The sequence below is a fragment of the Acinonyx jubatus genome, chromosome E3 (assembly GCF_027475565.1).
Source record: "Acinonyx jubatus isolate Ajub_Pintada_27869175 chromosome E3, VMU_Ajub_asm_v1.0, whole genome shotgun sequence".
NCBI lineage: Eukaryota > Metazoa > Chordata > Mammalia > Carnivora > Felidae > Acinonyx > Acinonyx jubatus.
This window is the reverse complement of record NC_069398.1, coordinates 17,996,527-18,024,406: the sequence shown is the minus strand read 5'-3', so window position 1 is coordinate 18,024,406 and position 27,880 is coordinate 17,996,527. Positions and strand designations below refer to the sequence as shown.

Genomic DNA, 27,880 nt, shown 5'->3' with positions numbered 1-27,880 from the left:
CTGATAGATCTCATCTAATTGTCTGGGTCTACAACTAGCTTAAACTCCTTGAAGACACGAAGCGGTCAAATTACAGTTGTATCCAGTGCATCCAGCCTAATGTCCTAATGCCCAACTGATTTTGAATGGATGAAGCCTGGCTTTATCGCAGAGGTGAGTATCAAGAATTTTGAATTAGACCCTAAGTACTTTGACCTTCAAACATTCTCTCCGTCACTACAGTTTAAGGGTTCATTCTAGGGCACGGAGAACCCATTTAGGTTTTAAATCACTTACGTTTAAAATACTTCAGGATTTAGCATACATTTATCTACAGCATGCTGAGTGTCTGTCAGTCTTTTATTTAAAGCAGACAAGGTCAAGAATAGCTCCTCAAGAAGCCCACCACCACCCCCCGAAGAGGGGCAGTCGCTAGTCTATACCCGGGATTTCTTTGCACTTAGACTCCGCCCACGAGCACCCAAATGGCGGAAGAACTGCACGCTACGTCGTGACATCTCACACAAATGCGGAGGCATCCTGACGCTACGCCACCGGCGTGGGCGGGGCGGCCGGCTCTTCCTTCCTCTCGGCTACTTCGGCTCCTCCCCTAGCGCTTCACACGCTCATTGTGAAGCGACAGCGGGCATCAACCCCTAGGGCTGTTTGAGACCTAGGGATTCTAAATCTTTGGCGCGCGTGAGCGCCCGCGCTGCTCCTTCCCCACTCCAAAGGCTAGGGGTGCGAGATTCGCCTTTTTCTCTCCTCTCCCGCCCGGAGCCAACCGCCCCGGTGCGCGCGGACCTCTCGCGCCGCCGTTCCCTCCTGCCCGCCCCTCCCCCTTCGGGAGCTCCCGCCCGCGCGCTCCTCCTCTTTCCCCGGCGACGCGCACGCGCGCCAGGCCGGCTCGCGCCCTCTCGCTTTCCTCCGGCCCGCGGGACCCCCCTCCCCTTCCGCCTCGCGGCGCTTCCTCGAGCCGCGGTCGTCTCTGTCCACCCCCGACACCGCGGGGCTCCCCCCCGCCCGCCAACGGCGGGTCCCCAGCTTCCCAATCCCCTTCGCTTCCCGCGCTCTCCGGCGGGGGCCTAGCCCCAGCCTCCTCTCTCCCTCCCTTCCCCCTAATTCCCCTTCCGGACGCTGCCATCATGTTGAAGCCTCAGCCGCCACAACAGACCTCCCAGCCCCAGCAGCCGCCCCCCACGCAACAGGCCGTGGCCCGCCGGCCTCCCGGGGGCACCAGCCCTCCCAACGGCGGCCTCCCGGGGCCCCTGGCCTCCACCTCGGCTCCCCCAGGGCCTCCCGCGGCCGCTACTCCCTGCTTGGGGCCTGCAGCAGCCGCCGGGAGCGGGCTCCGCCGGGGAGCCGAGGGCATTTTGGCGCCGCAGCCGCCGCCGCCGCAGCAACATCAGGAAAGGCCAGGGGCAGCGGCTATCGGCAGCGCCAGGTGAGGAGGGGTGGGTTTCCGGGCGCTGGAGGCTAAGCTGCGGGGCGGCGGCGGCCGCTCGGCTCCGGCCCAGCGGTCGGCACCCGAGGACACCGTGCGTGGCGGGTACCTAGCCTGGCCACCTTTGAGTGGCGCCCGGGGAAAGTGAGGAATTCCCGTGAGGCTGGGGGTGGGCCCCCTCAGGTCCTAACAGGTCAGAGGGAAGGGGTCCCCGGGCGGCCACCGGGACATTTAAGGGCCGTGCTCAGCTCTCAGAGCCTAGTCAGGGCTCGGGGCTCGGGCCTTAAAGGCAGGCGGGGCGCATCCCGCCAGCGCCGTCAGAACGAGGAGTTGGGGGGGTGAAGAGGTGATCGGGGTCCCCGGCTCCATTACCACGAAGGGTCTCGCGGTCCCCGGCTTCAGCCAATGGGGAGTCAGCTGCGGGAAGGGGTCCCCGGCCGTAGCCAATGGAGGGGGGCGCGCGGCCCACAGTTTGGCCAATGGGGAGGGAGGGACTTGGGAGCGGGTTGCTACCACCTCCTTCCCGGTCTGGCCAGTAGGAGGGGAGCGGGGTGGGCGGGGGAACGGAAGGAGGGACAACTGGGAGGACTGCGGGCAGGGAACCTCCAGCGCGCGCGCGCGCGCTCTTCCCGTACGTGCGCGCGGATGCTCTGTCTTATGACCCGGGCATTCGTGAGCCGCGGGTAACCTACAGGGCAGGGTTTGGGAGTGTGCGTGGCGGGGTTCGCCTGGTGTTCATGGATGAGTGGTGGGCACCCCACTCGGCTTCTTCTGTGTGTGGGTTAATGGACTTGAGAGTGGCGGTACACGCAGGCGCAGTGGGTTCTGGCCGCGGAGGGGGGATTTTGGAAGCCCGTGGGCTTTAATGCGCAGGCGCAGGCCGGGCGAGGCCTCCCGGTGGATGGCTTTTGCGGCTGCGCTGTCCCCCAGCCCCGCCAACGGCCCCCTCATCGCCCTCCTCAACCGCCGGTTACATCAGCCAGCGAAGAGCAGGGTTACCGGGCGATCAGTGACCCCTCCCAGAGTGGGTAATATTGAATGAGTAAAAGAGGTCGAGAGGAGGGTGGGTCCTAAAAGGAGTACCCTCCTCCCAGAGTTTGGGGCGTAAGGCTGGTGAAAATGATTGTCTTTTCTGTTTTGAGAGGTAACGTGCGTAAACTGGGTAGTTCTGAATCTGCTTTCACTTTTATGTTTGGGGTGGATTATTGGTTAACGATTACTATAGCGTTTTTGGGGGAAGCCTGTAGTCCTGGCCCCTTGGAGGTGAGAAGGTTGTGTTGAATTGACAACCATTGCCGATTGAGGTCTGTTTTAGTGGCATTTGGAGGAAATGTGTTTACTGGCTTTTACTGTCTATGCCTTTCTTCCTCTGTAAGGTGAGAGTTTGAAAATCTTGTTAATTGGTTTGTAGTCTAAATAGGCATGTTCACAGGGTATGTGATTGTCGGATACCACGTTCTTTGAAATAAATCGTATAAGAGGGATTAAACACTTTTAACTAGTTTTTTGTTTCCTCTCATAGGGGACAAAGCACAGGAAAGGGCCCCCCACAGTCACCGGTGAGTGCCTCCTCAACACACACACCCCAAAGTACAGAGGTACATGTGGGCATATGGGACAGATTAGGTGCACAAATAGTTGGGCTCAGAATAAGAAATGATGTGAGGGGAGTGTGGATATTCAGAAGGAAGGGGAGGTGTCAAGTGTCTATTTCTTCTGTGTTACTGACAGGTGTTCGAGGGTGTTTACAGCAATTCCAGAATGCTGCATTTTCTTACAGCTGTTGTGGTAAGTGGGTTCCTAGCCCGTAGGTTGTTTGAGGGATGTAGTACGCCAGTTTGCTGGAGACACTCTTCTTATTCCTCTGTTCCAGGGCTCCACTTGTGATGTGAAGGTGAAGAATGGTACCACGTATGAAGGTATCTTCAAGACTCTGAGCTCAAAGGTTAGTGGACTCAAATTAGCTTATTTTTGCAGTGGCATGTAAGGAGAATGAAATAGACTCACTGAAGATGTGAGTTAAGTGGTGTTGGACAGGCTTGTGGTGTGTGCTACTCATTTCTCTAGGCCTGTACCAGAGTAGTGCTGGAAGCACTAAAAAAATGTGGATTGGAAAATTGAGGGCTGGGTACTTTAGTGTTAAAATACTAGTCCTGTGGCTAATGTTCAGAAGACTATTAGTGTGACTGTGGTGTTGGAAAAAGGTTAGAAAGGGTAGGAGAAAAATAGTCCTATTTTGACCATCACATTTCTTGATATTGACCCTTTACTGTTGGGAAATGGGATTTTTATAGTTTGAACTAGCCGTGGATGCTGTACACCGGAAAGCATCTGAGCCAGCAGGTGGTCCTTGTCGGGAAGACATTGTGGATACCATGGTGTTTAAGCCAAGTGATGTCATGCTTGTCCACTTCCGAAATGTTGACTTCAATTATGCTACTAAAGGTACCGTGTCGAGTTTTTATGCCAGACCCACTCTTTGAGTAGAGGGCATAGAGCAGTTACGTAAGGACTTGTTCTTCTTCTTCCCCCTTTACAAACATCTTTTTTTTGAGGAGGGTGGCCAGATTTTTCTTTTTGAAACTGTATCTTGATACCTAAGATGCAGTGGGATGAATTCCGGCCTGTGGTGTAGTTCTTCACATTTTCCTTGCTTTGCTTTTAACTCCTTGCTTCTTTTGGACAGTTAAGATGTGGCTTGTTATGCTGCATCCACCCTCACCCACCTCTGACACACGCAAACTTTTCTTTGCTCCTGAACTACTCATTGGGGGCAGGGGGTGTTGGAAGAAGGCTGTGAAGTATCTCTTGACTCCTGATCTTCAACTCTGCCCCCACAGACAAGTTTACGGATTCAGCCATTGCCATGAACTCAAAAGTGAATGGGGAGCACAAAGAGAAGGTGCTTCAGCGCTGGGAAGGGGGTGACAGCAACAGTGATGACTATGACCTCGAGTCTGACATGGTACGGTCCCCTTCCCTGAGAACCCGAGAGCTGGGTCACTCTACTGTCTGAGTGTGGGTTGTTGACTGTGATGTCGTAGAACCAAGAGTTGCTTCTGGGGAAGGGGAGAAAAATCTCTTACTGTTGCCTGTTGTTGGCAGTCCGATTCCAAATGGAAAGGTACAGAAAATAAAACAAAAATACCTGTTCTCCCAACATCTGCGATTGACAACTATTAACGTTTGCTTGAAGGTGTTTTTTTTTTTTTCCTAATTAACAAAGTATAGACAAGATCGAGGACCGTGTGGACCCATGTCCCTTCCAAAAACAAGCACTACTATGAATCATTTAAAATTCCTCATGAGTTAAGGCATTATGATGCTATAGTTAATCCATACAAGAATTTTCTTTCCCTTTCTAGTTGTTCCTGAATTATTTCATGTTTGAGTTATTTCATGATCTACTCAATGCTTTTAGTGATTTTGTCTTATTCTGTTTATATACGTGTATATATACAACAATGTATTTTTTTTTCTTTACTGGTTGGTGTTTTGACTCGTTATTTTGTTGTTAGAAATAGTGCCTTACAGGGGCACTTGGGTGGCTCAGTCAGTTAAGCGTCTGACTTTGGTTCAGGTCATAATCTCACAGTTCATGCGTTCGAGCCCCGCATAGGGCTCTGTGCTGATAGAGCCTGGAGCCTGCTTCAGATTTTGTGTCTCCCCTTTTCTCTTTGTCCCTCCCCTGTTCGGGCTTTGTCTCTCTCTGTCTTTCAAAAAAAAAAAAAAAAAATAGTGCCTTGCTGAACTTTAGAACATGTGTCCCCATGCACGTATGCTAAATTTTTCTGGGACATTAACCTGGTAAGGGATTTGTTAGGTCCTGTAAGACCTTGGTTTTACTAGTTGTTAGCAGTTTGTCCTACAATTGCTAGTACTAGTTGATATTCCTGCCAGCCTTGTTTCTATTTTCCACGCCTGGTTTGGTCAGACCTTTTTTTTTCAGCCTGGTGGAGGAGAATGACAGGTCATTGTTGCTTTCCTTGTTGGGTTTTAAAACATTCTCCTTCCTTCCCACCTTAGTCCAACGGATGGGACCCCAATGAAATGTTCAAGTTCAACGAGGAGAACTATGGTGTGAAGACCACCTATGATAGCAGTCTTTCTTCTTATACGTGAGTGTCTTGGTACTTAGTAGATGATGCAGTTTGAGGCCTAGGGTCGTGGCATTTGTTCATTCTTTTCTGGGTATCTAGGATGTCCTCTCCCCACTCCTAATCTGTCTTGTATATTGTCCCCTCAAAATACCAGGCCATCTCGTTGGTAGAATTAACTGCTTTTTTGTCCGTTTATCCATGCTTTTCTTCTAGAACTTAAAACATACTGATATGTGCGTGTAAATACGCCTCAGGTTCAGAGATAGGCCTTGTTGCTCTGCCTGGGACCTAGTAGATGCCCATTAAATATGTTGAGTTGTTGAAGGGATTAAACATCCACACGCCTGAACTGGTGATAGGACCGATAGAAACGTTTTTCCTTTTTCTTCTCTTGTCCCCTGGCACTGGGGTGGTGGTGATCTGTGGTGGTCCTCTTAGGGTGCCCTTGGAGAAGGACAACTCGGAAGAGTTTCGTCAGCGGGAACTGCGTGCGGCCCAGTTGGCTCGAGAGATTGAATCAAGCCCCCAGTACCGCCTGCGGATCGCCATGGAGAACGATGATGGGCGCACTGAGGAAGAGAAGCACAGTGCAGTCCAACGGCAGGGTTCAGGGCGGGAGAGCCCCAGCCTGGCATCCAGGTGATTGCTGGGGGCGGCCTGGTCTGTTTGGGGCTCTGTACGGGCTAGGGCTGGGGCCAAGAGCTTTGTACACTCCTTTCTAAGTTTCACAGCCATGTAAGATACAGGTTAGTACGTAGTTTTCCCCAATTTTCAGGTGTAAGAGTGAGGCCTAGAGCAGGTAAGTAATTTGTTCAAGGTAACAAAGATTAAAGCTTGTGGGTTTAGGGAGGAAAAAATGAGTTTGATTCCCCTTTTTTGCTCTGCAGGTTAATCCATTTGTAGGTCTTATTCTTCCCTTCATGCAAATGAAATCAGAGTGTACATGATGTCCAGTAACAGTAACCTGTAAAAGCTGTACCTTGAACTATAACGTGATACTATTTTTCTCATAGGTCAGGATGGTAGAATGTGGAGTTTTGGCCAGGTTGGTCAGGTCAGGGATTGGCACATCATAAGATCACAAGCCTTATAGCCACATAACACTTAACTAGAACAGATTTTCAGGTGGGGCAGTGCAAAAAGCCGGAGCCAGGCAGGGTATGTGTGTGTATACATGTACACATGTGTTTTGGGAGGGAAAACTTCACTTTTCCAAAATGTGTGAGCTTTATGACTAATCGACCTTGCTTGAACTCTCTCCCTTAGGGAGGGAAAGTATATCCCTCTACCCCAACGAGTTCGGGAAGGTCCCCGGGGAGGAGTTCGATGCAGTAGTTCCCGGGGTGGCCGTCCTGGCCTTAGCTCTTTGCCACCTCGTGGCCCTCACCATCTTGACAATAGCAGCCCCAGCCCAGGTTCTGAGACACGTGGTATCAATGGAGGTGAGTTAAGCGGGCTTTGGGGGGCAGGGGGCGGTGGTAGGGAAGCCGATAGGAAGGAAGTGGGAAGGAGAATTGAAAGGATAGGTGGGTTGGAAGGGTGATGCGTTGGTGATAATGTAATAGCAGATACTCTGCCTCTTTTTTCCCCATCTTAAAAAAAAAAAAAAAAAAAAATAGGCCCTTCCCGCATGTCCCCTAAGGCACAGCGGCCTCTGAGAGGTGGTGCCAAGACTGTGTCTTCACCCAGCAGTAGGCCCTCTGGAGAAGCTTCTGTTCCACCTCCTCCTGCAGGTAAAATTTCAGCAGTGTTATATGAAGAAATAAAAATTTGTGGGGGATGTAAATGTCAGTTGTTGGAAAGCTGGGTTGGGAGACTGTTCCCAGATGAAAGAGATGTTTTGGGGGTTTTGAGTTTATGCTTTTTAAGAAAGAAATTTGTTTCCCTCCCGTAGAAATACCAATGTAGCAATCCATAGTTTGTGTTTGGTTGTCAGATGTCTTTTGTTTAAATTAGTTGTCAGGGTGACTGGTTGGCTCAGAGGAGCATGTGACTTGATCTCAGGGTTGTGAGTTCAAGCCCCACATTGGGCATAGAGCTTACTTTAAAAAACAACAGTAACAAACTTTTAAGTTAACATTTTACTTATTTTTTAAAATGTTTAATATGAGAGAGAGCATGCTCAGGGGAGGGGAGAAAAGAGAGAGAGAAATATCCCAAGCAGACTCTGAGCTGTCAGCATGGAGCCAAATTCAGGGGCCCAGTCTCACAAACCATGAGATCATGACCTGAGCCAAAATCAAGAGTCTGGCCACTTAACTGACTGAGCCACCCAGGTGTCCCAGTTGTCAGCATTTTAAGACAGGAGAAATAGAAAATTTTCAACTTCTTTGGAAATACAGAAAGTTCTGCACAGTGAGTCTGCTCCTGTAAAACATTCTAATCTTTTATGGTGCCCGGGAATCTGTTTTACCTGATTAGGTTACCTGCCTTGCTCTTCTAAGAATTTAGGTTTGACCTTGCATATTAAAGGAAAAGGGGTGGGGGGCGCCTGGGTAGCTCAGTCGGTTGAGCATCTGACATCACCTCAGGTCATGATCTCCTAGCTCTTGAGTTCAAGCCCCTCTCATCCAGCTCTGGGCTGACAGCTCAGAGTCCGGATCCAGTTCTGCCTTTCTCTCTCTCTCTCTCTCTCTCTCTCTCACTCTCTCACTCTCTCACTCTCTCACTCTCACTGCCCCTCCCCTGCTCATGCACTGTCTCTCTCTCCAAAAATAAACAAACATTACAAATAATTTTTAAAAAAACAGATAAACTTGATTTGGTGTTTCTAGTAGGTTCCCTATGCCCATTGTGCACTGACCAGTAACCATCGTACAGCTTTCCCTTTTCTTCCAGTGGGCCGGATGTATCCCCCACGCTCTCCCAAGTCGGCTGCCCCTGCCCCAATCTCGGCTTCCTGTCCTGAGCCCCCCATTGGCTCAGCAGTACCAACCTCTTCAGCTTCCATCCCTGTGACATCATCAGTTGTGGATCCTGGAGTAGGCTCCATTTCCCCAGCTTCTCCAAAGATCTCATTGGCCCCCACAGATGGTAAGAGCCACATGGTTGAGGGCTTGTGGACAATGTGAAGTGTGGTTCTGGACAGAAGGACCTTCAGGCATGTGTCTCTTCTTGCTCAGTAAAAGAACTTCCAGCCAAGGAACCTGGGAGAACTCTGGAATCCCAGGAGCTGTCCCGGATAGCTGGGAAAGGTGAGGATTTCCACCCCCACCCCCCACCCCCTGCTGAGGTCTAAGTGTCCTTTTAATTAGGAGAGCACCTCAGTTAGTACCAAGAGTTTTGTTGGGGTTTGGGAAACAGTAGCTTGTCAGTCATGTGATCCTAATTTGTTCTATAGAACTCTCAAGCCTTTTTTTTTTTTCTTGTTTTCTTCGTCCTTTGGGCTACTGGCATTGTAGCCACCTTGAAAAAAGAAATGCGTATTTTTTCCTTTTTCACTGTTTTTCATAGTCCCTGGCCTTCAGAATGAACAGAAACGCTTTCAACTGGAAGAATTGAGAAAGTTTGGGGCCCAGTTTAAGGTGAGAGGAGTATGGGAGTGAGCCAGGGTGTAAGGATGGAGGGAGGGTGAGGGGGCTTATAGAAGAGGCACAGGACTAGGTGGAATAGAAGAGATGAGACCAAGCAAGGAGGAAGGAAGGAAGGAAGCCACGCCTGGGGTCTGGACCAGCTGTCTGGGCACTGTATGTGTGCTTTTCTCCTTCCAGCTGCAGTCCAGTAGCTCCCCTGAGACCAGCCTGGATCCTTTTCCTCCCCGGATCTTAAAGGAGGAGGCCAAAGGGAAAGAGAAGGAGGTTGATGGTCTATTGACTTCAGAGCCAATGGGGTCCCCAGTCTCCTCCAAGACAGAGTCCGTATCGGATAAGGAGGACAAAGCACCCCTGCCGCCGGCAGGAGCCACCGAGGGGCCAGAGCAGCCCCCGCCACCTTGCCCAAGCCAGACTGGCAGCCCCCCGGTGGGCCTCATCAAGGGAGACGAGAAGGATGAGGGCCCTGTTGCCGAGTGAGTAGGATGGGGAGCTGGGCAGGTGTCGGGGGAGAGGAGCAAACTGTGAAGATTGACTTTGTTTTTCTCTCACAGACAAGTGAAGAAGTCCACGCTGAACCCCAATGCCAAGGAATTTAATCCCACAAAGCCTCTGCTGTCTGTGGTGAGATGGAATGGGTGAAGGTGGACTGGTTTCTCTGAGGGAGGCTTGGGAGTGGGGAGAGAGAGCATGGGGAGAGAGGTCGTGAAAGTAGGGCTGCTCTAGGGCAAACGTGTCAGGGTTGGGGGCGAGGGGTCACGATATGTGTGGCAGGTTTTTATGTGTTTAGGGTTTAGCTCAGGGAGTATGTGTGTTGGGCTAGTTCTGAACATAGGTTTCATTCAGATCCCTGATTTTGGCTTGAATGACAAGCCATTTAACTTTTTGGCTTTTGTTTCCTCACCTGTATTTTGAGAATACTCGTCTCAGGGGGTTCAGCGTGAGGCTTAAGCAAGATGAAGGGTAGAGTGTATCTGGCGTGCAGTGCTCCGTTACTGTTATAAGCCCAGGAGGGGCATACAGAGATCAAAATGCACGCATCCTCTGTTGTCTCTTACTACAGAATAAATCCACCAGTACCCCGACTTCTCCGGGGCCCCGGACTCACTCAACTCCTTCCATCCCGGTGCTCACAGCAGGCCAGAGTGGGCTCTATAGCCCCCAGTACATTTCCTACATACCTCAGATCCACATGGGACCAGCTGTTCAGGTGAGAGGAGAGACCGAGTGAGTCTAGGCTAAGAGGCTTGGCTGGGCTGGTGAGGACCGGGTCAGGCCGTTCTGGGCATTTGTTAGCAAGCTGCTCAGCCTCATTTGTATCCTTGTTCATAGGCACCTCAGATGTATCCATATCCTGTATCCAATTCTGTGCCTGGACAGCAGGGCAAGTACCGGGGAGCAAAAGGTGAGCAGAGTTGGCAGGGCTGCTCCGGCGGCAGGGGGGTGGTGCTGCCTCGTTGCCTCCTGGCAGAAGGAACTTAAGCTTGGCCTTCTCTCCCTTTCCCCAGGCTCCCTGCCCCCGCAGCGCTCGGACCAACACCAGCCAGCCTCAGCCCCTCCGATGATGCAGGCCGCCGCCGCCGCTGGCCCCCCTCTTGTGGCTGCCACACCGTACTCTTCCTACATCCCCTACACCCCGCAGCAGTTCCCGGGCCAGCCTGCCATGATGCAGCCAATGGCCCACTACCCCTCACAGGTAACTGAAGCACGGGAGGGAGATGGGAGTACAGAGCTGAGGGTCACTCGGGTTTCGGTCCTGGCTCCGGCAGGACCCGTAGCAAAGCACTGGTACTCTCTAAAGCGCAGGTAAAACGGCGTCTCCTTGCTTGCACCCTTGTGAACGTTAAACAAAGTGGTTGCGGCAAAGCCGGAGTCGTGCCGTGTACGGGTTATCGGGCAGCGCGACATGCCCACCGCTCCTCTCTTGTCCTTCCAGCCGGTGTTCGCCCCCATGCTTCAGAGCAACCCACGCATGCTGACGTCGGGGAGCCATCCCCAGGCCATTGTGTCGTCCTCCACCCCTCAGTACCCTTCTGCAGAGCAGCCCACCCCCCAAGCCCTGTATGGTGAGTTCTGTGCCCTTCCCGAAGACTGCTCCTTAGCCCTCTCCGGTGTGCTTGGCGCTGATCCCTTCCCTCTTTCCTGCTGTAGCCACCGTTCACCAGTCCTATCCACACCATGCTACGCAGCTCCATGCCCACCAGCCGCAGCCGGCCACCACGCCTACTGGGAGCCAGCCGCAGTCCCAGCATGCGGCCCCCAGTCCCGTCCAGGTGCCTGCCATGGGGGATCCGAGTGGTTGGGGCAGGAGTGGGCGGCTGGAGGAGGGGGATGGAGCCGGGGGCTCATTCCCTTCGGGCATGGTTGGGAGTCGGTGGGGGGGATAGGCCTGGTACCCGAGGAGTGGGGTGGCACTCACCCTTCCCCTCCCCCTAACAGCACCAGGCGGGGCAGGCCCCACACCTGGGCAGTGGACAGCCACAGCAGAATCTGTACCACCCAGGGGCCCTGACAGGCACGCCGCCTTCTCTGCCACCGGGACCTTCTGCCCAGTCCCCTCAGAGCAGCTTCCCCCAGCCAGCCGCTGTGTATGCCATCCATGCCCACCAGCAGCTGCCCCACGGCTTCACCAACATGGCCCATGTTACCCAGGTAAGAGCCCAAGGGACTTGCTTTCTATGGGTCTGTTTTGCCATCAGGACCCGGGTCCTGGGGCTATCCTGCTGCCCCTTTCCTCAGTGGTCTGAACACCAGGCTTCTCGGAGCCTGTGTGTAGCTTCTGGGGTGCTCCCAGCTGGGATTTTTTGTTGTTGTTTTCTGCAGGCCCATGTCCAAACTGGAATCACAGCAGCCCCGCCCCCTCACCCTGGGGCTCCCCACCCGCCCCAGGTGATGCTGCTGCACCCACCCCAGAGCCATGGGGGCCCCCCCCAAGGCGCGGTGCCCCAGAGTGGGGTGCCTGCACTCTCAGCTTCCACACCCTCACCCTACCCCTACATCGGACACCCCCAAGGTGAGCAGCCTGGCCAGGCGCCTGGATTTCCAGGAGGAGCCGATGACAGGATTCGTGAGTTCTCGTTAGCTGGGGGAATTTGGCATGGAAGAGCTGATGGGCTGCAGGTGGGGCAGGATGCACGGGTTCTGGGAGGGGAGTGAGGGGTCTTGGAGGCAGGGCTGTCCCACAGGGCGCCCGCCGACCTGCACCTGTCTGTGAAGTATGTAGGGTGGGCAGAAGCCACAGTCGCCGCCGCCAGGGGCTTGCTCCTGGCTCTGTCCTTTGCTTCCCTCCGTCCTCGCTCAGTTGTGATCCAGCAGCCCCCCTCCCCACTGCCTCCCCAGCTCTCAGTGACCCCGACTGTCTCCTGACTTAGCCGAGGTAAGGTCAGCGCAGCAGACAGGGCCAGGCTGGGGTGTGGGGGGCTGAGCTGGGCACACGAGTAAGGGCTCTGGCTCACTGGGAAACAGCGATTGATCTGTGCTTCTGACAGCCCCATGAGACACCTTGAGGAGGCCGCTCCTACCCACACACTCCCCCCACACCCCACACTGGACGGCATTGGATGAAGGGACAGCTGCTTGGGTTCTAATGCTCCTGCTCTCTTCTCTTTCCCCTCCAACCAGTTCAATCTCATCCCTCCCAGCAGCTCCCCTTCCACCCCCCGGGGAACTGAAGATTGTCCTGGCCGCGACCTGAGACCTCCATGAGTGGAGGGAAGAGTGATCTATGTCTCTTCCCCCAGCAGCTCGGACCAGTCCCAGCCCCCCAAACCCCCCTTTACCCCGGGGGAGCTGGGGAATTCCTGCCAAGCACCTTGAAGGGGGGGCGGGGCTCGAAGTGGGCAGGGCCAGGGTCCAGCGGGGGTGGGGGGTTCCTGCTCTGCCCCTGCCCATCCCCACCCCATCTTGCCCTCCCATCCTCTCATCTATCCCCCGCTGGAGACGGAAGATCTTTTATTTTCTATTATTTATAACCTCAGACTTGGGCCCCCCTGTTTCTTTCTTCCCCATTAACTTGAGTGACCGGCGTGAGAGACAGACAGACAGACAGATGCCCTACAAGGATGGTTGGACAAGGACTTTTACTTTTTATTACATAAAAATATTAAAAAAAAAAAATTAAAAAAAATAAAATTTTAAACTAACTTAACCTGCCTGTGGTTTCCTCTGGAAAAAAGAGTAAGATAGCAGCTGTCAAGTCTTAGGTGTCATGAGGTGGCTCCCAGCAGTGGGTGGGGACAGCATAGCAGTACAGTCTGTGGGTGCTGGTCCTTCTGCCTCTCACTGCCACACATCACCCAGCCTCCCGGGGACTGTTCTCTCATGTTGATGTTGGCCTTGTCTTGAGGTTTCAAGTTTGTAGGTAGTTTTTAAGTTCACGTTTCTAAAAGGTTAGAACGTGTGTGGCAGGGGGAATCTCAGGCTCCACACCATCAGCACAGGGTTCAGTCTCCTGAACCATGAGATCGTGGTCTGAGCTGAAATCCCGAGTCCCAGTGCTCAACTGACTGAGCCACCCAGGCACCCGTTTTAATTGAAAATCATTTCCTCCTCAGAGCATCAGGGAGGTGGCACTAGTACTCGTGGGTAGGCAGGGGTGTTTCAGATGGGACCAAAGCCAGAGAAGGTGAGCTGAGGAGCAGGGCAGGAAAAGGATTACCTACCAGGCTACAGATCCAGGGTGTGAGGGTTGGAAACCTGGTAGTTGGGGGGCATGATGTGGGTATATAGAGGTAAATAGAAAACATGTGCAGGGGTGGGGGTCCCCAGTGGAAGAGCTCTCTTAAGGGATGGCAATTGTGGTTGGGAGTGGGGCACTGATGGAAGACGCAGCAGCAGAAAGCCAGATGAGCTCAGAATGTCTCCGGTGCAGATGGAGACCAGTCTCCGAAGTACTGAGATGGAATTGCTGTGGGTGCTGGGTGGTCCTCCTCAGGGAAGAGAACTTTGCTTCGTCCCACCGGGAATCCCGGGAAACCTTTCAGCCTTGCTCACTGACTAAAGCAAACCTGCCCTATCTTTGGACAGGACTTCTCGTGAAGTGCTTTTTGTTGCTGTCCTTTTCTTGAACCCACTTCCGTGCTGTCACAGGTTGGATGGTGACTCTCAAAACAGCTCTTAGGTTGGGCCTAAGAACCTCCCCACTCTGGAAGGCTGGTCAGTGCGGAACAGGCTCATTTGTCAGGAAGCAAGGCTAAAAGGTGCCCGTTAGTCCCTGTTGGAAGCTAACCTTTTTTGTTTGGGGTCAACATCCTGGTCAGTCATTTCAAGTTTTCAAGCATTTTACTCCCCATTTGTCTGGTAAAAAGTCCTCTCCTTAATTTTAAATCTCGGTACATGCTCTAAACCTTCATCTTTGAAGGTTTTAAAGTTATACAATGAAACCTCCAATTGAAAATTGTCCTGTGTTTGGAATTGGTAATATGTAGTGGGGATAACCTATCAAGCACACAGACTAGTTCAGGGACCTCCTTAGGTGCTGCTGGGTGTTGGTCCTGGAGGTGAGCTGCAGCGTCCAGTATCTTAGCGCTTAGACGAGGGCGGGTAGACATTAACAGCCTAGTAACTACTCCCCGGGCACGGGAGGTGTGTCTGGCACCTCAGCCGAACCCATGCTGCGTCTCCCCCAGGACAGCCAGCAGTATCCTGCCACGGCACTTTGCTAGACGATCCGACCCAATTCGCTAGACCAGCTTGCCTCCTCTCCTTATGTCCCAGTGGTTCGGACCACTTGAAAACGCAAAGCTTTTCCAAAACGGTACCACAGACGTGAACTGAAGGGCAGCACACAAGCTCATGTGTCCCAGGCTCCCTGTTTATACTCCTCCATCCTCTCCAACTTAGACCAAGGACACGAGAGACACAACCTCCCTATTCACAGAACAGTTTATTGACCTACCTCACCTGGCAGGCTGTGGGCCCCTCCTGACCAGGAGAAGTGTCTGTCTAGCTGCACTGCTAGGCAGCAGCCCATGCCCTGGGAAGGGGGCATTGAAGCAGGAGAGAACGCTGGCCAGTGCAGCCTCAAACTCAAGAGAGCCTAAGCAGAGTCCAGACTCAACTCCATTTGATGTTCTTGTCTTCCTCAGTCAGGGCTGACGTCTCCGTGACGAGGCCAGTGCCGATGGTCCGGTTGCCGTCTCGCAGGGTGAAACGCTGGCCTTTTTCTAAGATCATGGGCTGCCGCAAGATTAGGCTGAGCTTCAGGTCCTCCCCGGGCATGGCAAGCTCCTGGACAGGGCAGAGACAGGGTTCAGGCATGGCCCTCGGGGCACCTTTCCCCCAACTGCTGCCTACCAAGGTTAAAAGTTACAGGAAATGGCAGCAGGGAGATCCTTTCTGGGGACAGCTTCACTCCAGCCACCAGCAGAGGTAAACGTATTTGAAGACCAAAGGACTTGTGACCAGTGTTCCTAAGGTCCAATGTTGAAAGGAAACTAGGCCATGCAGGTTTCTTAGTCACAAGACTTCTCTGAGCTGTCATGCACAGTATATAATTCTTCAAGGGAGAATGCTTTTCTGGGAGATCTGTGGGTAAATGCTAGCATGGCTAAGTTCACCCAGGCAATACTAGATGAAGACAGACTTCTAAACCCATTGGGTCAGACGCATCTATCACTAGCTTCATCTACACCAGTCAAGGAAAAGTCACCCGTGTTGTCACATCTTTGGCACCACGAGTGAGGTAGAGCTGGTATGAAGAGTGTCTCTGCCACTCTTTCACGTTCCCTATGTGCACTATACCTTCCCTGGTGGCAAGATGACACGACAGGCCATGTCCCAAGTCAGAGAGAACATGACAGGCATAAAGTGAGACACAAAAGGCTTGTGGCGGCCACCCTCCTCCTTGCTGAGGATGTAAACCTGGAAGAGAGAGCAGCAAGGGTGAAGCTGTGCTTGGCTGGAAACACTGCCTCTTTGCAGAGGACAGTCTGACTCAGTGATGCCCACCATCCCCTGGAGCCCTCACCTGTGCCTCCACCTTCTGGTGGGGTTGGATGGTCCCTGGCTTGGCCATGACCAAGCCACGCCTCAGGTCCTCCCGCTTCAAGCCTCGGACCAGGGCCCCAAGGTTGTCGCCTGCCTCTGCTCTCTCCAGGCTCTTGTGGAACATCTCAATGCCTAGGAAGGAGAAGAGACCAGGGAGGAGGATCAAGGACGGAGGGAAGGCACCAAGGAGCTACAAGGGGAAATCGTGGAGCCAGCCCCCGGGGTCCCAAGACATCTTTCCTGTACCTGTCACCACGGTCCGAATGTTCTTGCTATGTCCCAGGAACTCACACTCGTCTCCCTTCTTCAGAATGCCACGCTCTAGTGTACCTGTCACCACCGTGCCCCGGCCTGGGAAGAAACAGAACACGACCTCAGGGACCCGGGGCCAGGCTACCACCAGAGAGGAGTGCAAGTGAACACACGGTCCTCACCAGGAATAGAGTAAACGGACTCTACGGGCAGCAGGAAAGGCTTCTCTAGGTCCCGGGTGGGCACTGGGATGTAAGTGTCCACAGCATCCAGCAGCTTCTGCACAGACTTCAGGCCTAGCTCAGGGTCACGTTGCTATGTGGGGGAGGTGACAGGACTCAAATTTTCATTCTGCTTCTCCTTACTAAGAGACGCTCCCCCGACTCCCAGCAGAGCTCCGGATGCCCCTCCAGCCCCATCCTTTGCCACCAGCAGCCCCTGCCTGAGCCCGCCTTTACCTCAAGGGCACAGAGGGCAGAGCCTACGATGACCGGGGTCTCCTCCCCTTTGTAGCCAAACTCAGTGAGCAGCTCCCGGATCTCCAGCTCAACCAGCTCCACCATCTCAGAGTCCTGGACGGCATCTGCTTTGTTTATATACACCACAACGTGCTCTACTCCAATCTGTGGACGGGAAACAGAGAGACATGGTGTCCTGAATGGACCAACTCCCCACTCTTCCTCTTTCCACCCCTCCCCAGGCTCTGAGTACCTGTCTGGCCAGCAATAAATGCTCTCGGGTCTGGGGCATAGGGCCGTCATTGGCCGCCACCACCAGGATGCAGCCGTCGAGGGGGGCGGTGCCTGTGATCATATTCTGGGTAGGAGAGGAAACAGCCTAGTTCAAGGACCTCCTCAGCTCCACGTCCATCTAGCCAAGCACAGCGGTTAGGAACTGAGGCCCACCTTTCTCTACCATCTCCTTACCACCCACCTTGGAGTGGCCGTGCCCAGATACCCGTGACCTCAACCCACACATCTTGAATATCCTAACCTCCCCCACCAGTCCAACATTTTTCCTGGCAGGAGACAGCCCCTGGCCCCACACCCAGCAACTCTCTCACCTTTACATAATCTGCGTGACCTGGGCAGTCGGTGTGGGCATAGTGGCGGGCGGCAGTGCTATACTCCACGTGAGCTGCATTGATTGTGATTCCACGGGCTCGCTCTTCAGGGGCATTATCAATCTCTTCATATTTCTTAAACTTGGCTCCACCTCCCTCGGCTAAAACTAAGGGGAAGGAAGAGAATAAACCTCTCACGTGAAGTTCCAGGAGTAGAGGCAAGGCTCAAGCCACACCCCTGAATCTCCACCTACACAAAGGACGGTCTGGGGGAATAACACTTCCTTGACCCCCTCCCTCAGCTCCTGAGCAGAGGTAACTGGGGTCAGAAAGAAACGTTAGAAGGCCTCAAGGTCCAGCCCTGCGAATTCTCTAGGGTAAAAGCCTTTGCTTACAGAGCACCGGCCACGGCTAGAAAGAAGCCACTCGGGCTCCCCAACTTCTGCATCACAAACACTTTTGTGTGCAGGGGAAATGTGTTTCCTGCATCTTCCCGCCCACCGTTCGCCCAAGTTCTGGCCCCTGGGGCCACGCCACCTCCAGCAGCACCTCCCCGGCTCCAGGTCCCGCCAGCAGAGAGGATGTTGCCGCACGTCCCCAACCAACCCCGCTTACTTTTCGTGATGGCCGCGGTCAGTGTGGTCTTGCCGTGGTCCACATGGCCGATGGTGCCCACGTTCACATGGGGCTTGTCGCGCACGTAGGTCTTCTTGGCCTCCACGGCCAGGCCGCGGCACAAGCGGGGCAGTGCCGGGGCCTTCAGCGGCCGCAACAGACCCTGCAACAGCGGGGTCGGGCCGGTGCCGAGACCTGCCGGGGAAGAAGCTTGGAATCAGAGCGCGGGTCCGAGCCCGGCCACTCCGGACGACGCCCCAAGCGTCCCGGGCCGCCATCGCCTTCCCCGCCCCCTCACCGCTCAAGAGGGGCGTCGCGCGCAGCAGGGTGGTGGCCGCCATTGTGGTCGTACTCGCGCCCGGAGTACCCGGTCCAGGGCGCCCGCGCGTGCAGAAAGGAAAGGGCACGGGAGAGCGGAGGTCACTTCCGGCGGAAGTGAAGACAGGAAGGGCATGCCGCGGTCCCTCTAGCCTCCAGTTTTTATGGCCATCTTTACGACTTCCGGGCGTGGGACCAAAGGCGACGCCCGGAAGGTGCTGGTGTTTCGCGGGCGCGGAGGGAGGGAGACGGTTTCCACAAGGCTCGCGGACCTCGAACCTCGCGGACTGACGGGGCAACGCAGGTGTCTTTGGCGGCGCCGGGGACCGACGTGGAGCGTCCGGTCGCGCACCAGAGCCCCGCAGGCTCACGGGAGTTGTAGTTCCGGGTGGGGCGTGCTGTGTTTGCGCTGGTGGTGGGAGTCCCGTAGGGCTAGGCCGGGTCTGGAGCGAGGGTCCCTGCCTCCGGGAGGCGGAGGCGGCGGCGGCGGCCCCGGCGCGGCCTGCTCGGGAACGGCCTGGCTCAAAGCACCCTGGAGTCCGACCCACTGCGGGGGTCTGGCGAGAGATCTGGCGGCCCTTGAGCCGCCGCCGCCGGAGGTAGGACCAGGCCCTGCGGCCAGGCGAAGAGAGGCGGGCCTGGGAGCCTTTCGCGGGTGGGGCGCAAGTGTGACACATCTCTCCGCCGAGTCTTTGTTTTCTTATCTGTAAAATGGGAACAGTAGGATCTACTTCATGGGGAGAGTCTGACATCTGGCTCTGAGAAAATGAGCTGGACAGGAAGCAGGAAATACGGTCCAGGGGCCTCCAGGTCCCACAGTCCTTGACCCTCAAATCCCTGCCCGCCTGGGTCACACAGCTGGCGGGGACAGCTCTGCCGTCCACCCCTGAAGCCCCTCAGCAGGCCAGGAGCTAATTCCCTTGATTTTCGCCCCACCCACTCATCCGGTTTTACTAATGATACCAAGATTGAGAAACCGGCCTCAGGTGCCTGTAAGGGTAGCCTGTCATGTTCCTGCGGTATCCCTGGCACCTGACACAGGGCGGGGCACCCAGTGAGTGCCCAGTGAATTTCTGTTGACTGAGTGAGTGCAAGGCTAGCAAATGACCTTTAGCTTTCACATCTATCATCTCGTCACCTTGCAATGATAACAGCAGCTGCTTAACCCTGATTGATGTTTCCGAAACTCATCAGATCCTAAGGCTCAGTTGACGGGTTTTGTTTCAAATAGATTTCCTAATTCCTCCCTGAAAAATTATGATTCAAGAGGGTCTCTGAGCACAGATGGGGAAACTCTTTATTTATAACACACAGCTTCCCAAGCTCAAAGGAGCTTGGGAAACTCAGAACGAGAGCTTTGTGTGGATCAGGCGTTGTGCAAATGCTTTATATTGGTTCACATTCAGCATTCCCAGTGTTACCGCTTGTGGTTGAAGCCATTCTTTCCCCCGTTTTACAGGTGAGAAAACTTGAGCCTCAGGGTGATTTAGGAACCCAATACCGCTAAACTCCAAGAAAAGTATGCACTTAACCACTGTACTGTCCTTTAACTGCCAATATACTTTTCAAATAAAATGAAGAACTTGCTAAGACATCTGTCCTGGCCCTCCAACCCATCAGCTCCACTTAGGAAGGCCCGGGGCCATAATTAAAAGAGCTTCTTTGTCTTTATCCTGTATTTCATTCACTCCTCTCCTAGGAATGTCTCTTAAGACACTATTGGCCACTATCAGAATATGAGACTGGGGCGGGGGGGGGGGGGTGGTATTTGAACGAATCCCTTCTATATTAGTTTATTTGAACATGTATTAGTTTGAAAAAAAGGTAGCAAATACTGCGCTTAAAAAAATGAGTCAACTTAAAAGCCAGTATTGGTAAGTAATATGGGTGGCATAAATACATGGCAGAGTTGGGCGAATGTGGTGCACGAATGACTGAAATTTGAAAAACGCCACGCTCGGAAGAGTCCAGAGGGAGAAAACCTTTTGTCCCGCTGTTGACTGTAGCATCCTCTGCAATAGTTAGGAGTCTTGATTTACAGATAACAGAGTCTACGTTGGCTGGTTTGCACAGAAGGAGGACGTGTTTAAGGGTTTGGGGCAGCTTACAGAATCGTGGGACAGGCCGGAGCAACAGCTGCCTTACAGAACTTACGGAACCTGGTAAGACAGCTATTACCGCCACTGCCACCAAACTCTAAACGCCAGGACTGAGACTCGTCTGCGACACCTCCTGCTCATGGCACCAAAGCCACCTCTGCCTCAAGAAAGTGACCCGTCCGACTTCCCAACCCTCCTGCCCCCAAAGTCCGGCAGATTCAAAGCCCCACTTGAAGGTGTCTGGCCAGAGAAGCCTAGATCGTCATAGGTCAGTGTTCTTGTATCAGAGGAGTCTGAGAGATGTCGCCCGACTCTGATGGAGAGCAGGAGCGCGAGCACGGAATTTTCCCAGATGTCCAGCCGTGCTCGTGAACAAGCTGAAGAGCAGAGTGAACACAGCTGTCCATTACGGGGAAATGGGAGCATGAGTCTGGTATAGCCACCGGATGAAGTAGGAATCGAGTGGGCTCAGACTTGCAGAGATGAGGGGAGCCAGCCACCTGGGAGTGTGCTCGGGAGTGGTGCCGAATGAAGGTGGAAGGCTGGCTGCCATAGAAAAACAGCATTCGGAGGAGGGGGCGGCGGGGACAGCGACAAAGGACGTGGAAAACAGTCAGGACTTCGGGAGGCTGTGAATTTGCGTAGAGAAAGTTTTTTTCTCTTTCTGACGTGTCTTTTTGTATGATTATAAAGAGAGAAACTGCATTCTTTGTGCAGGATGTTGAACTCTAAAAAGGCACGCTTGAAATCAAATGGCCTTCTGGGCCCCCCCCCAGCAATCTATGCATTGGAGCTCCTGCTTAACAGCATTTTTCCGTCCTCCTCCAGGCAGGGCCCTGATTTTGTTGAAGGTGGCCCTTCCCTGAGTTCCAGGAATAAATCCTGACAGGTCTGCTTCTGGTGGTCCTATTCTCCTTGCCAGGGGGGGTTGTTTAGGGGGTGACTTCTTTGGGGCCAGTGTTTGGTAAGAGGAATCTCCTTTGGGGGGCTTCCAGGGAAGGGTCCCTCTTTTTTTTTTTTTTTAATGCTTATTTTTATTTGTGAGAGACACTATGAGTGGGGCAAGGGCAGAAAGAGAGGGGGACCAAGAATCCGAAGCCGGCTCCAGGCTCTGAGCTATCACACAGAGCCCGACGCAGGGCTCGAAACCGTGAACCATAAGATCATGACCTGAGCCGAAGTTGGACGCTCAACCGACTGAGCCACCCAGGCGCCCCAAGGGCCCCTCACTCTTAAGGAGACACCGAAGAGAGAGACCGCCATCTGACTCTGGGTGTTGCTGGGTCTGGGTGTGAAGCCTGGCACTACTCTGCCCTTCTTATTTCCAGTCCGTGATGAAGCCAAAATCCAGAAGAGGGCAAAAGGCAGAGGGTTTTAGATGACTCCTTGAGGTGTGGTGACTAATGTCCTTATTATTTAAGTCAGACTGTGTCAGAGTCGTCTGTTGTCTACATTCAAATACATCCTAACACATAAGCTGTCTCACAGCATTTAATACCCTGAGGCCTAATTCTTGGTTTCCCCTCTCTGAGACTGAGTGGCCTGAGTAGGGCCAGGACTGGGCTTCCTTTATCTCTGTATCCTCTGCCTGGCCACTGTAGGCCTCTGAATGACTGCACTTGAACCATGGATGAGGCTTCTTCCAAGGGTGCCACCACGTGGTGCTACAAACATAACGTGTCCAAAACACGACCCTCCGCTCGCCCCAGGCTGTGTGCTTACACATCTGAATACACACAGCACCACTTTTCTTCCTTCCCCTCAGCCCCAACATCTAACCCGTTAACCCAGTCCTGCTGGTCATCTTTCCAAAACATACCTTGAAGGTGACCACTTCTGTCTGTCTCCACTGTTGACACTGTGGTTCGGTCCAGAATCATCTGTCACCTAGGTTAGCTCACTGGCCTCTACAATGGGTCTCCCAGCTCCCGTTCCCCTCAATATCTGGCCAATCCACCCTCCACACAGCAGTCAGACCAGGCTTTAAAATGTGGATCAGGGGGTGCCCGGGGGGCTCAGTCGGTTAAGCGTCCCGACTCTTGGTTTCAGCTTCACGATCTCCCAGTTCGTGAGCCCGAGCCCTGGGTCAGGCTCTGTGCTGACAGCACAGAGCCTGCTTCGGATTCTCTCTCTCCCTCCGCACTTTCCCTGCTCACACCCTTTCTGTCCCTCTCAAAAGAAATAAACATTTAAAAAAGATAATAAAATGTGGATCGGAAGGAGCACGTGGCTGGCTCAGTCAGTAGAGCACGTGACTTGATTTCATCTCACGGTCATGAGATCGAGGCCCACACGGTATAGAGTTTACTGTAAAAAATAAATAAAGGGGCGCCTGGGTGGCTCAGTCGGTTAAGCAGCCGACTTCGGCTCAGGTCATGATCTCTCGGTCCGTGAGTTCGAGCCCCGCGTTGGCCTCTGTGCTCACAGCTCAGAGCCTGGAGCCTGTTTCAGATTCTGTGTCTCCCTCTCTCTGACCCTCCCTCATTCATGTTTTGTCTTTCTCTGTCTCAAAAATAAACGTTAAAAAAAATTTAAAAAAATAAATTTAATAAATTTAAAAAAATAAAAAATAAAGAAAAATAAAGATTCCCTCTGAAATGTATAAAGTTTAAACAAATAAAATGTGGATCAGAAATTAACCCCCCCCCCATGACTCCTTACAACACGTAGAACAAAATCCCAACCCGTAGTTTAAATGGCCAAATTGTATGGTGGGTGGATTATATATCAATAAAGCTGTTATAAAATTAATAACCCAAACTCCTCCCTGTGGCCCATCTCTTGGAGCCTGTCTCCTGTGATTTCCCTCACCCTCTCTCCTGGCCACACTGGCCATTCTTCTGTTCCACAGACCTCCCACGATTGTTTCTACCTCAGGCTCTTTGCAGTGGTTGTTTCCTCTTCCGGCAGCGTCCTTCCCTGTAGCTTTCCCCCCAGGCTATTTCTTCCGCCATTAAGGTCCCCCTCAACTGTCACCTTTTCTTTATTTTTTTTTAATTTTTTTTAACGTTTATTTATTTTTTGAGACAGAGAGAGACAAAGCATGAATGGGGGAGGGGCAGAGAGAGAAGGAGACACAGAATCGGAAGCAGCCTCCAGGCCCAGAGCCGTCAGCCCAGAGCCCGATGTGGGGCTCGAACTCACGGACCACGAGATCGTGACCCGAGCTGAAGTCGGACGCTTAACCGACTGAGCCACCCAGGCGTCCCAACTGTTACCTTTTCTATCTAAAGTAGCCCCCAGCTCCCCTCTACATCAGTGGTCCTGTTTGGTTTTCTTCATAGCCCCTAAATATCTGAAATTATTTTCTCAGTTTGCCTGTTGGTTGGTTTGTGGGGTTGAAGTTGTTTTCCATCTCACCAGGTCATGACAGTAAGAGCTGCTTTTTTACCCCAAGAACAGTGCCTGACACGCAGGTGAAGAACCATTGGTTGAAGGAATTATGTGTTGAAGTATTTCCGTTGAGCATTTGCGTTGGGCTTATTAAGGGTCCTGACGTTTTCAGTGGCAAGCAAGTTATGAATTCAAGTTCACGCTAAAGATAAAGGTGAGCCACTGCAACTTTTGAAGCTCTTGCTTTATTATCTATAAAATGGGGATGGAGTGATGAAGTTAAATTTTACGATCTCTAGGATTTCTTACAGCTGTAACCTCTAAAGGGAGCGTGGGGTCTGATGTCACTGAAATAAGTACTGGGCTAGCCAGCAACTCAGTGACAGATGGGGCACCAGAACCTAGAACTTTGTCCTAGTGCATTCAACAGACCTATTGGAAGCTCAAGGGCATTCTTCAGTCTTCCCCACCGGCCAGCCTGGAAGTGCCTCCTCAGCGATCTCTTTGGACGTTCTCCTTGGTTCTAACCCCACTGTACTGCCCTGGACAGGTCAGCACCAGCCTCCTCTCTGCTTCCAGTCACTACCCACCCCGCTCCTGGCCCTGGATTTCCTTCCAGACACCGAATTCTGATCACACCCCTGTCACTCAGATGCGACCGGAGACATTCCGGTTGCAAGTGCTTTGTGAATGTCACACAAAAGCTACTGAGTAGAAGGCACTTCAGAGGCGGCCTAGCTGGGTTGGCTGTGCATGGCTTCCTCCAGGAGGCCACCCCCTTGAAGCGTGAAACTAGAAGGAGAAAGACTGGCGGAAGCGAGGGGAATGGTGCCTGTGGGTTCAGAGGCAGAGCCTAAGCGAAGCGAGAGTACTTTGTGTTGTCAAAATACCCTGGTTGAGCACAGTATGATGTGGAGGGGCAGGAGGTCCTGACCAAAGCACCAAAGCTGAAGTTGACATCCCAGGAAAGAGGACAAAATAGGAGAAATCCCCATCTCTTGGCGCCAGGGGGGCGCTAGGGTCAAGATGACCTCCAGAAGAATCCCTCAAGCAACCACTTCCCCTTCTGGCAGAGACCCTAGCTTTCCTTTGAAGAGCCACACTCCGCAGTGCTCAGCCCATCCCAGTTTCAGACGACGGGTCCGTGATCCAGCGCTTTACCAATCAGGATCATCTACCCTTGTGATCACAAGTGTTGGTTCAGGGTTAGTATTTTTGTTCCAACCCGAGCTGGTGTGCTGAAGTTCAGTTCTGGCACCAACTCTGAACTAACTAACCCAAAGTTAATTCAAACCCCACAAGTAAGGGCTCCCTCCTCCACAAGAATGTCCCCGTTTGAGACGCCAGCTGCAAGGGGAGTCCCATCCGTCTTCACTTCTGACCAACCTGCTCCAGATGCAGGAGTTTCCCATGACCCCCCTCAGGTGTGATAATTTGCTAGAACAACTCACAGAATGCAGGAAAACACTTAGGATCACAGTTTTATAGTAAAGAATACAAATTAGCAACAGCCAGATGAAAAGATCACGTAGAGTGAGGTGAGGTCTGGGAGGGTCCACAGGCAGAGCTTGCGTGCCCTCCATGGAACCAGGGCATGCCACCCTCCCGGCACATCAATGTGGTCACCAACCAGGAAGCCCCACTGAGTTTCCGTGCCCAGAGTTTTTTCATTTCATTTCTTAGACGTGATTGATGAAGTCCTTGCCATGTGACTGAACTCAATCTCCAGGGAAGGCAGGGGTCCAGCTGCCTCAAAATCCCAAACCTCTTGGGAGCCTGGCTGGCTCAGTCGGAAAAGCATGTGACTCTTGGTCTGGGGGAGGGGGAGTGAATTTGAGCCCCACGTTGGGTGTAGAGATTATTTACATAAATAAACGAACTTTTAAAAATCCCAAGCCTCTAATCACAAAGTTAGTCTTTCTGGTGACCAGCTTAGTGCCTGAAGCTATCTAGGGGCTTGCCATCGGTTACCTCATTAGCAAAAACTCTGTGCCAGGGGGTGGCTGGGTGGCTCAGTCGGTTGAGCTCAGTCGGTTGGGCTCAGGTTATGATCTTGTGGTTCAGGAGTCCAAGCCCCGCGTCGGGCTCTGTGGAGCCTCCTTGGGATTCTGTCTCCTTCTCTCCCTGCCTCTCTCTCTCTCTCTCTCTTTCTCTCTGTCTCTCTCATAAATAAACAAACAAATGTTTTTTAGAAATTAAAAAAAAAAGCTCTGTGCCGGGAAGCTGGGACAAAAACCAAATTCTTCACTATACAGCAGACAGTCGGGTGACCCAAGCTGAGCCGATGAGACTCAACCCTGTTGCGTTTACTGGAACTATTGGGAAAGCTATGATCTTTCCCCAGGACGATTGTTAAGCTAGTAGAAAGTACGCTTGGAGCTGCTGGTAGCCATCTGGCCACCCATGAGGGGACCATCTGCCTAAGGATTAAGACAGTCCAGAGGAAAACAGAGCTAGGAGACTGAGACCAAGTTCACATGGACGTTTATAAGAGCCTCTGGCTTCAGCCATGCCCGAAGTCATCCCACCTCTGATTTTTCAATTCTGTGAACCAGTAAGCTCCTCCTCTTTTCGTGCTGAGACCTTGAGTTGGGGGGGGGGGGATGCTCTGTTACTGGTAGCTAAAAGCATCCTGAGTATCACATCCTCTGTTCCTGCAGAAGAAGTGCCTCTCCCTTTTATATGAATACTTTGGCTTAACGTGGGTCCTGGATCCTATTGTTCTACCGTCCCCCAAACCTCACTCCAATTACTATCCTTTCTACTGGATCCTCTCCCTTTAGACTTTCCATGTAATCAGGTCTCCCTCAGGACTCGGCTCTCCATATTCCTCCTCCTGTTTCTTCACCTTCACCTTCATTCCTCAATCCACCACCACTTGGCTTCTGCTTCTCCCACTTCCCTAAAATCCCTCTCACCGAAGTTGCTGAGCAGTCGCTAAGTTGCCGAGGGATAGAAGCAGAAAAATATTCACCTTCAGCCTAGAAGACTAACCTAAAGCCTGCAGAGTTCTGACAAGGATCAAATACGTGCCGGCTGCTATAGTCTTAAAGGGTCTCGTGACTGTCAGCACATCTCACCGATAGTTAATATTGAACCGAATGATAAGCACCAGAGAAATCTTGCGAAAGTGGTTTTATGAGTAGAAATTCGAAGAAAACATTTGTGATCTAATACTCCCTGCACACCCCCTCCCCCTTGAACACTAAGCATATAAACACCACCGTCATACAGCAAAAGTGCAGATCTTTCTGCCCATGGGTCTTGTCCCCATGCTATAATAAAAGCACCTCTTTGCGTCAAACACATCTCAAGAATTCTTTCGTGACCATTTGTTCACGGCCACACGTCATTAGTTGTCAATGTTTTCTGTAGGAGACCATGTCAGGACCATGGATTCCTTTTTAATCGTTTGCCTGTGATGTGTCTGCCCAACTGCCCCACCCTCCCAACTTTGTTGTGTGGTTTCTCTCCCGAGAGTAAGAATGCCCAGCTTTTTTTCTTTTTTGGAGGAATACCCTCAGGCCACTGGGGGCTTCACCTTGATAAACTGATGTCTCCAGGAATATCCCTTTGTCAAAAGCTGAGGAACGTGGGTATATGTCCCTTGTTTCTGGACAAATCTGAGGCATAACCTTCATCCAGAGCTCCCCTGCAGGATCAAGTTGAACTACTCTCTGCCTGAGGTCATGCGTTTGCTTCGTTTCCTTTCCTTCCCTCTCCCGCTTCTCCCACTCTTACTGGTTTCTTCTGGTAGCACTTTTTGACTAAATCACTTGCACACAAATCCTCCTCTCAAGGTGTGCTTCTGGGAAACGTGACCTAAGACATCATCTCGGCGCTTTCTACTCCCGTGTCGCTGCCTACCTGTTAAGTGCGGCTTGTTTTCCAGAATTAGGTCTGGGGCCCTATTCTCTCTACCGATATTGCCTGCACACTCTCACTGATGTCCGTGGCTTCAACCACTACTCACTTCTGATTGCCACCAAACTGCTTTATGCAGCTCACTGTAGCTCTATCTCTGCTGGACAGCTCCGCCTAGTTGTCCTTGACCGCTCCTGCACTAATACAGTCGTCATTACCTACATGTGGCTACTGTAATTAATTAAAACTTAAATTCCATTCCCTAGTCACACCGGCCACATTTCAAGTGCTCAATA

The 27,880-nt window shown here is 52.6% G+C and overlaps 2 protein-coding genes across 27 annotated transcripts; one reads left to right on the top strand and one right to left on the bottom strand.

Annotated features, from left to right (window-relative positions):
- Positions 1 to 613: 613 nt before the first annotated feature.
- ATXN2L (ataxin 2 like) lies at positions 614 to 13,200 on the top strand. Of its 26 annotated transcripts, none has more exons than XM_053212960.1 (24): positions 620 to 1,423; positions 2,946 to 2,982; positions 3,155 to 3,211; positions 3,297 to 3,368; positions 3,718 to 3,868; positions 4,264 to 4,388; positions 5,450 to 5,541; positions 5,962 to 6,162; positions 6,790 to 6,965; positions 7,143 to 7,256; positions 8,344 to 8,556; positions 8,646 to 8,717; positions 8,977 to 9,047; positions 9,234 to 9,529; positions 9,608 to 9,677; positions 10,117 to 10,263; positions 10,386 to 10,458; positions 10,562 to 10,749; positions 10,990 to 11,119; positions 11,205 to 11,326; positions 11,493 to 11,705; positions 11,877 to 12,120; positions 12,270 to 12,429; positions 12,698 to 13,200. In XM_053212960.1, the coding sequence occupies exons 1-23, from the start codon at positions 1,125 to 1,127 to the stop codon at positions 12,422 to 12,424; spliced, it is 3,318 nt and encodes a 1,105-aa protein (XP_053068935.1). In that variant the 5' UTR covers positions 620 to 1,124; the 3' UTR covers positions 12,425 to 12,429; positions 12,698 to 13,200. The 26 variants fall into 26 exon arrangements, with proteins under 26 accessions (XP_053068957.1, XP_053068935.1, XP_053068934.1 ...); XM_053212959.1 differs by having other exon boundaries at positions 12,675 to 13,200; XM_053212973.1 differs by having other exon boundaries at positions 621 to 1,423; positions 12,393 to 12,429.
- Positions 13,201 to 14,918: 1,718 nt separating this feature from the next.
- On the bottom strand, positions 14,919 to 18,980 carry TUFM (Tu translation elongation factor, mitochondrial). The gene is made up of 10 exons (XM_027051091.2): positions 18,269 to 18,980; positions 17,971 to 18,165; positions 17,356 to 17,522; positions 17,004 to 17,108; positions 16,751 to 16,915; positions 16,475 to 16,607; positions 16,287 to 16,391; positions 16,021 to 16,172; positions 15,795 to 15,914; positions 14,919 to 15,281 (listed from the first exon to the last, which is right to left on the bottom strand). Exons 1-10 carry the CDS (start codon positions 18,963 to 18,965, stop codon positions 15,108 to 15,110), a joined length of 2,013 nt encoding a protein of 670 aa, XP_026906892.1. The 5' UTR covers positions 18,966 to 18,980; the 3' UTR covers positions 14,919 to 15,107.
- Between the last annotated feature and the right edge of the window lie 8,900 nt (positions 18,981 to 27,880).

What these genes read in the sequence shown, in the direction of transcription:
- ATXN2L (XM_053212960.1), top strand. Translation starts at nt 1,125, where the DNA reads ATGTTGAAGCCTCAGCCGCCACAACAGACCTCCCAGCCCCAGCAGCCG. An exon ending in ACATGGGACCAGCTGTTCAG is followed by an intron (nt 10,264 to 10,385) that starts GTGAGAGGAGAG and finishes CCTTGTTCATAG; the next exon opens with GCACCTCAGATGTATCCATA. An exon ending in CGGCCCCCAGTCCCGTCCAG is followed by an intron (nt 11,327 to 11,492) that starts GTGCCTGCCATG and finishes TCCCCCTAACAG; the next exon opens with CACCAGGCGGGGCAGGCCCC.
- TUFM (XM_027051091.2), bottom strand. Translation starts at nt 18,965, where the DNA reads ATGTGTCACACTTGCGCCCCACCCGCGAAAGGCTCCCAGGCCCGCCTC. An exon ending in GACCGCGGCCATCACGAAAA is followed by an intron (nt 17,523 to 17,970) that starts GTAAGCGGGGTT and finishes CCTTCCCCTTAG; the next exon opens with TTTTAGCCGAGGGAGGTGGA. An exon ending in ATTTATTGCTGGCCAGACAG is followed by an intron (nt 16,916 to 17,003) that starts GTACTCAGAGCC and finishes TCCCGTCCACAG; the next exon opens with ATTGGAGTAGAGCACGTTGT.